The 8,191-nt window shown below is 34.4% G+C and overlaps 1 protein-coding gene across 1 annotated transcript; it reads right to left on the bottom strand.

Annotated features, from left to right (window-relative positions):
* Positions 1-4,301: 4,301 nt before the first annotated feature.
* On the bottom strand, positions 4,302-6,844 carry LOC149787248 (uncharacterized). Its single transcript, XM_089977749.1, has one exon. The coding sequence runs from the start codon at positions 6,739-6,741 to the stop codon at positions 4,630-4,632; it is 2,112 nt and encodes a 703-aa protein (XP_089833875.1). The 5' UTR covers positions 6,742-6,844; the 3' UTR covers positions 4,302-4,629.
* Positions 6,845-8,191: the final 1,347 nt, after the last annotated feature.

The raw sequence follows: 8,191 nt of genomic DNA, 5'->3' as shown, positions 1-8,191 counted from the left end.
TGTTCCAAAAGTAGAACTAAACACCACCACCACACCCAGACTGTGACAGTGTCGCAGTGGTCAAAACGGAAGAGCTTTTGCAATATGTGATGCGTCTTCAAGGTATACATATTTTCGTTACACAATAATAGCTAAATCAATAATTAATAATAATGTATGCTTCTCAGTGACACATAGTCGGAAACCGGGAATGATACGTCTCTTACATATAGTCAACACATCGGTGACTTAACTGCAAAATTTCTTGAAATCAGACCAAACGATTTAGAACATGTGGTAACAGCCAAATAGACGGACTGATGTACTTATGGGGTGCAATATGTATCTCAATATTTGCTGTGTTTTCTAAACATGCATAACAATACTAAAATAAAATAAAAGACAAAATAATTTATCTGTACCTTAACTCATTACCCAGGCTTACAAAACCTACAAATTTATAAACGGTGATGTTCGATTACTCGACAATGACCAAAAAGAATACGGTTTTGGGGAAACGTCTGTAGGCACATTTTATCGGCATTCAATTAATGCATATATCATTACATCATTGTTAGATATTTACGTAGATTTAATTTAATGATTTCTCATAATATGCGAGGAACATCAGTTTGGTTTGGATCCTCCTAATATATACGCTTATGATGGAATTTTAAAAAGTCCTAAACACACCGCTTCGTTCTAATCAGCGCAAAATCCTTCAACATGATTATACATTTTAACCGATTAACAAGCGTCGCACAATTGTTTGCTCGTTTGGAATCTGGTTAAGTTCAACAACACGATATCCTCTTTTCAGAGGAATATTATGCAGGAGATGGGCTGAACTGACAGATTGTAAGAAGGAGACTGACTGTATCTACATATTGGAGGTAGGGGACTGACTGTATTCTCAGACTGGACATCTAAAAATCTTTATAGAATTCTTTGATCGGTACATTACTTGATATTTGAAACTGATGTGCATATGAAAGTTGTCGTGGTGACCTGAATAGCTTAAGAAATTGTGGTCTGTCTCCATTGAATCATTCATTTTTCATATTCAATATTTACACGAACTTATTGGCAGTTGCGAAAGATATCGTGACAGTGTGATATCATAACTATTATACCGCTATACATAGGTAAGTGTAACATAACAATTGATCCAGTGAACATAATTGAGACAAATAACACTTGGATAAAGTACACCATTGTAATATACTCTTATTGCTAACCCGTTTTTATCCTGCAAGCAATAATGTCATATTCTGTGTAGATATAATTTAATTTAGTTTATTATCAACCGGCAATGCTTGAAATTTCAGTTGTCAAAAGCATTCCATCGGAAGAGCAAGTATTGATGTTTTCCAGCTTATGCAACCATTGTTACAGAAAATTGGCATATATATATATATATATATATATATATATATATATATATATATATATATATATATATATATACACAAGACGAACAATACAAAATTAAATCTGGTTCTTAAGAATGCAAATTCTGTATGTAGGTAGGTAGGTAGCTAGGTAAGTATGACTTTATTTCCTCAACAGAGATTACATTAGATTTATCTAACGCAGGATAATACAAGATCATGAACACAGCAGACAAAAATAAAACGAAAGACAAAAAAATTGAAAACTCATCACAAATGATAACAACATGATTTTCTTACCACAAGACGAATTTATGTATGTATGTATGTATGCATGCATGTATGTATGTATGTATGTATGTGTGATTGACTCACTGATTGACAGACTGACTTTATTTTCTCATCAAATGAGATTTTATCAGATTAATCAAAATCAGGATATTACAAGATCATGAAAACACAACAGAGACATAAATTGGCAAAAACAAAACAACAATACTGTGTCAGTTAACCTATTGCCAAATGAACTATCTCAATACATGCAATCTTACAAACATGTTGTCAGAGCTAATTAGCATTTGGCATAGCCATGCACTGATCTTCTTTAAACATTTGTTGATGATACTAACGACCCAACGATTGTCAGTGCTTTTATATTATTACATGGATAACATTAACTGTGAAAAGTAAGGGAAGAAAATTAAAAGCTTATACACGTGTAACAATATGTGTATTTATTTATACATGAAAATGTATGCATATATATATATATATATATATATATATATATATATATATATATATATATATATATATATATATATATATATTTGCATGAACTTGATTGCGAATATGTGTGCATGATTGACTGACTAACTGACTTCATTACCTCTTCAGCAACGATTACATCAGGTTAGTCAAAACACGAATTATACAAAATCATGATATAAAACAAAGAACCGAGAACATATGCAAGTAGCTAATGCATTTTATTGTAGAAGGGAGCTATACTGATAGCAGTCACCAACACGAATCTATTCTATATATCATCAGATAATGTTACACAAGTAAAACTTGCTGACAGTAATCCAATACTTCCATACCAGTACTCCGGACTAACAATAGTCAGATATGCTAATGTAAACAAATCTTCGACAACATTTCATCTGACACAAGTTCACCTTGCTGAGAACAAATAATCTGATACAAATAAACATTGTTGAGAGTAGTAAAATTCGTAATAGAAGGCATAATAAATCTGCTGATATCATAAACTTCTTGAAATACCTCGTGTACTGGTTTATAAGGTGGATCCTCTTACAAACTGCCTAGATCCAGCTCTTTTACCACATAATTGTCGGCAGATTGTCGGCAGATCGATTCGTGAAGTTTGTTAGGACTGATAAGTGTAACAAAGAACATAGATCCTGATCAGCTGGCACATGATGCAACGGCATATCATGGTCAATGTTGTTTACATTTTTACCCGAGTTATAAGTTAGTTCAAACACTACCCAGACATAACTTTAGATCGTGTGTCCATCTCCTGCATCCAGATGGTTTCGGAGCACTTGCATATGCTCATGATTACACCAAATAATCTACACATCTTATATGTAATAAGTAACATAAAGATGCAATCATGCAAACTATCTTGATGCTATGTTGTTATTTGACGATCTATTGACACGTACGAAATATCTGTATAAATTATAATGCAATAGTTGAATAACATCCGACTGTTCGTATTGCATTTTCGGCACAGTTTGGAACATCGTCAGCAATGAATAAATTAGCAGAGGCACATGTGCGGTAATTCATTGAGAGAAATAGTCTTGACCCATAACAGGGAGCCTTATTTAAACAGTGATAAATATTCCTGATCCACAATGTTCTATCAGCATGATACGTAAAGCATCAACACAATAAAGAGAACAGTATGGGAATGTTTATCTCTCTTGTCTCGTTCCGCTATGTTTTTTCCCTATTCATGCACACGATTTTATCTTATCGTGCATTGCATCAAAACATTTCAAAATTTATTATACAACCATCATTGACTATTGACTATGTTCTTGAGAAAGCTTCCATACAGAAATGTAAACCTATGATAGGCGGATAATTTTATGCAGTTAACTGTAGTGGTCATCTATTATCTACCTGTTCGGTAACTGCCGGATAAATCCGTAAATTGCATAACGTTGAGAGTTTGGAATTATATTCCTTTGCACACATGAACATAAAAAATAAACCGCTTGTTAAATCCACGTGAAAGGCAAATTTTGTTGTTGTCATTCTTTTCCTTTGCTTGATTCGACATTGTAAATATCGGAAGCAGACGACTTATATATGTACATATGTAGTCGTGCACACATCTCTTTGCTGAAAATGGACTTGTCTATTATATTGTAAACTTCCGTTAATAATGAAACAGGCAGGTAATGACGGTGTTTGGGCCACTCTGTTTGCAGTCAGGTTATAAATTATAAATCAGTGAATGAATTGACTAAGTTCCTTGCACTTTTTATCTCATTAAAGGTTTCCATTATTATAATCGGTAATAGGGTACAAACAAACGGGTTGATTTAGTCAGACTATTATTGCTTACCCGAGGGAAATTCATAACGGATGGATAATTTATTATCTAGTTGATAAAAATGCGTTTTAAACTTGGTCAGTCTTATTGGTTCACACCCCAGTTACAAATACTCCTCATCTGATGTGTAGGTTGAATTACGTAATACAATTTTGAAATTTTAATCAAGCACGTTGACTTGAAAACTTAATCAAAGGAATGAATAACAAAACGACAAACATACAGTAAAACAACGTTTGGTTGGGATGAACACTTTTAACAAATGCTAAGGAAATGAGACCAAAGTGTTTTTTCTAATTTTGGAATGAGAGATAAGAGTCTTTTCGAATGACGCACAGAGACTGGTCTGGGCGGCTATCGAACACACGAACTTTGGAGGACACCTCCGACGATCTACCACCTGAGTTACGTGTCTCCGCAACAATATAATTCTAAGAGGAACAATTCGATTAGTTATTCTAATTATTAATCCATTATTTTAATTTGTGTTGGAGAAAAGTGTTTGACAAAAGATATAATATTGCCTTAATTTTAAGCAGCTATTGCTGTTTTAATGTCTTCATGTTTTGAAAGGTGAAGCACATAAATGTTCACGATTATCACAGTCATTTTCAAAGCAGGTAAACATCGTTATAGAAAGTCTGAGTGATATTAAAGTATTTTTCAGATCAGCTCAAACAAATATGCGTTAAACGTCGTTAAAGTCATAAAATCATTTCTAAGCTCCCCCAAAAATCCTTGTTCCTTCCTGTATTCTCCCAAACAAATAAATTTGTCTCCAGTTGGGTTGAAACTTATCCCAGTTGGTTTTGATGGAATGTCTTTTTTGAAGACTTTGACAACCAAGCCGTCTGGTGAAATCTGAAATATATTGCCTTTTCCTTTCCCTAGTAGGTAGATGTTGTCATCTCTATCAAGGGCAATGCCTGCTGCTTGAACAAGGCCTGTAAGTGCGATTTTGTAGTAGATTGTCCCTTCTAGACCAAAACAATAGACAGAGTCTCCATTTTGTATAGACACATACAACAGTGTCTTGCATGAATTAACAGCAACATAGGTATCTCCTTTACCATCGCCATCAAACTCGTGGTAGGACTTTTCCTCTCCATATAACGTGACGAGGCTCCAGTAGAAACATTTGCCATCATTACATAGTCCAGACACAATAATCTCCTCCCGACTAACAGCTACGATACCGGAACAGATTTGTCTGGTTTTAAATGTATAATTATCCTTAAGCTTGCTATCGCACACAGTGAAGATATACACTTCTCTAAGCGTACCGAACGATACTGCGACTTCATTGTCCCCAATTATACATATACTCGAAGCATAAGCATTGGTACAACTTTCTGGAAAACAATATCTCGTACTGAGCTTAGAGGATAAGTCACATCTAAGACAGAAATTCCGCCCTTGGATGATAATGATGCTTTGTGACACATACACGATATTGATCGCCCATGTTAAACTTCTGACCGTCAAAGTATCCACCAATTTCACATTGCAATCTTTTAGAGGTTTTAGGTCGTCTGAGACAATAAACTCACCAACTTGTCTTCGCACCTTCAAATTGGCAAAATGTCTTGTCGGGATTGCCAGCATCACTTTCAGTTTGGGGTTGATTTCAAGATGCAAAGTTAACGTTTCATTCTGAGTTCTTGTTTTGTCAATTTTCGATTGGAGAAGAGATGTGTGACGCTTTATTTTTCCTGCTAAAATATTTTTCTGTGTATCTGTTCCATATTGTTCCATAACTTTGTAAAGGCCATGGGTATTGTGCATTGCAACCGTTAACGACTGACAATGTATGTCCTTCTCGTGCATTTTTGTTAGCTCTTCCTGGCACATTTTCTCCGCATACTGACGTAACCTATTCTCTATATCGTCAAAAACATCATTTATTTTTTTTCTTAAATCACTTATTTGATCGATTATTTTCTTTGACTGAGATTTTAAGTTATTCAAATTTGTCATGTTTTCCGCAAGTAACTTCGTCACTTCTTCTTCACATGCTTTTATTGTTTGTTTAATCTGGTTCAGATCTTTTTGATTCATAAATTGGGCGCTTTCCTTTTCTAACACTGTCACATTGGAGCAGTATTTGTGATTTACTTTAACACACACTGTGCAAAGCGGAACTTGATGTCTTTCACATGCATGTGTAAGGGTTTCGTTTGCATGCACATCACATCGGAAGTCTGAACCAGATTTGATGACACTTTCTGGTGTGATGATAAATTCTTCTATATTGATTACATTATGATCTTTTGATATTTTTTGCCTACGATGGAATTTTATACAGTCTGTACACATCGCTTCGTTGCAATCAATACAGTACCATTCAGACTGAGTACAGCTATTTTCTGATTTACAAGCGTCACACATTGTTTCTGTTTTCCCATTCTCTCTCAGCAACATATAAAGTAAACTGGTGCTTACCGGAAAGATTGATGCCCACTTATCAGCAGAAGATTCCGCCGGAAGTCTGACCTTACTTTCACAAATGGGACAGTGAAATTCTCCACACGATTGCTTTTCCCGCACAGTTTTTGATATATGGGACTTCAGACAGGCCTCGCAAAACGAGTGTGTACATGGTAGCTGTCTTGGTGACGTGAATCGATTCAGACATAGCGGACATTTCAGTTCCTCGTTCGTTTTTACGTCCAGACTAGCAAGAACATCATCTGACGCCAGAGAATCATCATTATCTGTATCCATCGCGGAGTTATTCTTAACTATGCCTGCTTTCCCGGATCCGAACACAATCATTCTGTTTCAGTTTTCCAAACTTTGGTAACGTATCTGTGTAAATCTAATGTCATACTTCTTGCACGATCACAGGTATGACTGTTTACATGTATCACTGGTTACTCCTAGTGTCGTCAGGTAAACAAATCATATAGTGTAAGGTCGTCGATAAGGCAGCAGACTACCCCCATATAACTATAACTATTTTTAACCCTGCTATAAGCTGGTGAATTGGATACACATTAATCATCCTACTTTAATTTTGACCTGTAGCTGGTGAAGTTCGACTCTGCATTTCGTTTTTTTTTTCTCTTGATGAATTACACAGATGTTTTTAGTATTGGACTTGAATTTCTACTCAAATTAGAAAATGAATTCCTATACATTTTCATGAAAAGAACAATTTCTTTTATTTTTTCTTCGGAATATAATGTAAATTATTCGAATTCTGTCAATTTAAAATCATTTTTCTTCTTCGGACTATGTGCATTACAGCAAACACTGTATGTATGTATGTATGTATGTCAAAATGTTGATTATTGTCTTATTGCCCATTTTTTCCAGTCAACATATTTATTATTTTTTCAAACGTATTATTATGATATTTACTGTCATTTATTTATTTATATTATTATTATTATTATTATTATTATTATTATTGAAACTCACTATGGATTGAGTATGCATTTGTATCGTTATGAGGACACAAGGTTAGCATACCTGATAAAAAAAATTTCACTTATTGTTACCACAATCATATCACTTGTAATTTGGCATTCGTGCATAAAGCTATACCTGGATTATAAATATCAAGCTTCGAAAGATCCCGAGGTAGCATAATATCATATGCCAATTAACTATGATTTTACCCTCAATTCAGTATGACTTTATTTCCATGGTTAAAAATAGGCTTAAAATTAAATCAGTTGTATTAGATGACAACTAGTCTCGTCATTTAAATTCGGCTAAGAAAACCCTCTATTTATTGCAGTTCAGTAATCTTTGATAATTATAAAGTGTACTGGTAATACGACACGAACTTGAAATCTGTATGAAATCTTTTTTTAATCAAGTAAACAACAAGAACTTGAAAACTACCAGAAATCCGTCTAATTCTGTATTAGTTGACCTACTGAGCATGTAGATAGGAAAGGTAATATTTAGCACTTTGTATAAGAAATGAATTCTGAAGAAATTGTGTCATGTATGTCAGAGGAAGAAGAAATATTGTCATGCATCCCAGATGAAAAAGAACTTGTGTCATGCATGTCAGATTAGACATAATTGTGTCACGTATGCCAGATAAAGAAGAACTTGTGTCATGCATGTCAGATGAAGGAGAATTTGTGTCATGCGTGTCAGATGTGGAAGAAATTGTCTCATGAACATCAGACGAGGAAGAGACAGAGGTATCGTACGAAGATGGAGAAACTACAGCAGTATATTCTCATTTTCTTACATTCATAGCCTG

Source organism: Sinohyriopsis cumingii, chromosome 12 (assembly GCF_028554795.1).
Source record: "Sinohyriopsis cumingii isolate HCF-2022 chromosome 12, ASM2855479v2, whole genome shotgun sequence".
NCBI classification, from domain to species: domain Eukaryota; kingdom Metazoa; phylum Mollusca; class Bivalvia; order Unionida; family Unionidae; genus Sinohyriopsis; species Sinohyriopsis cumingii.
Note: the sequence above shows the minus strand (reverse complement) of the source record. Positions and strands in the feature narration are given on the sequence as shown.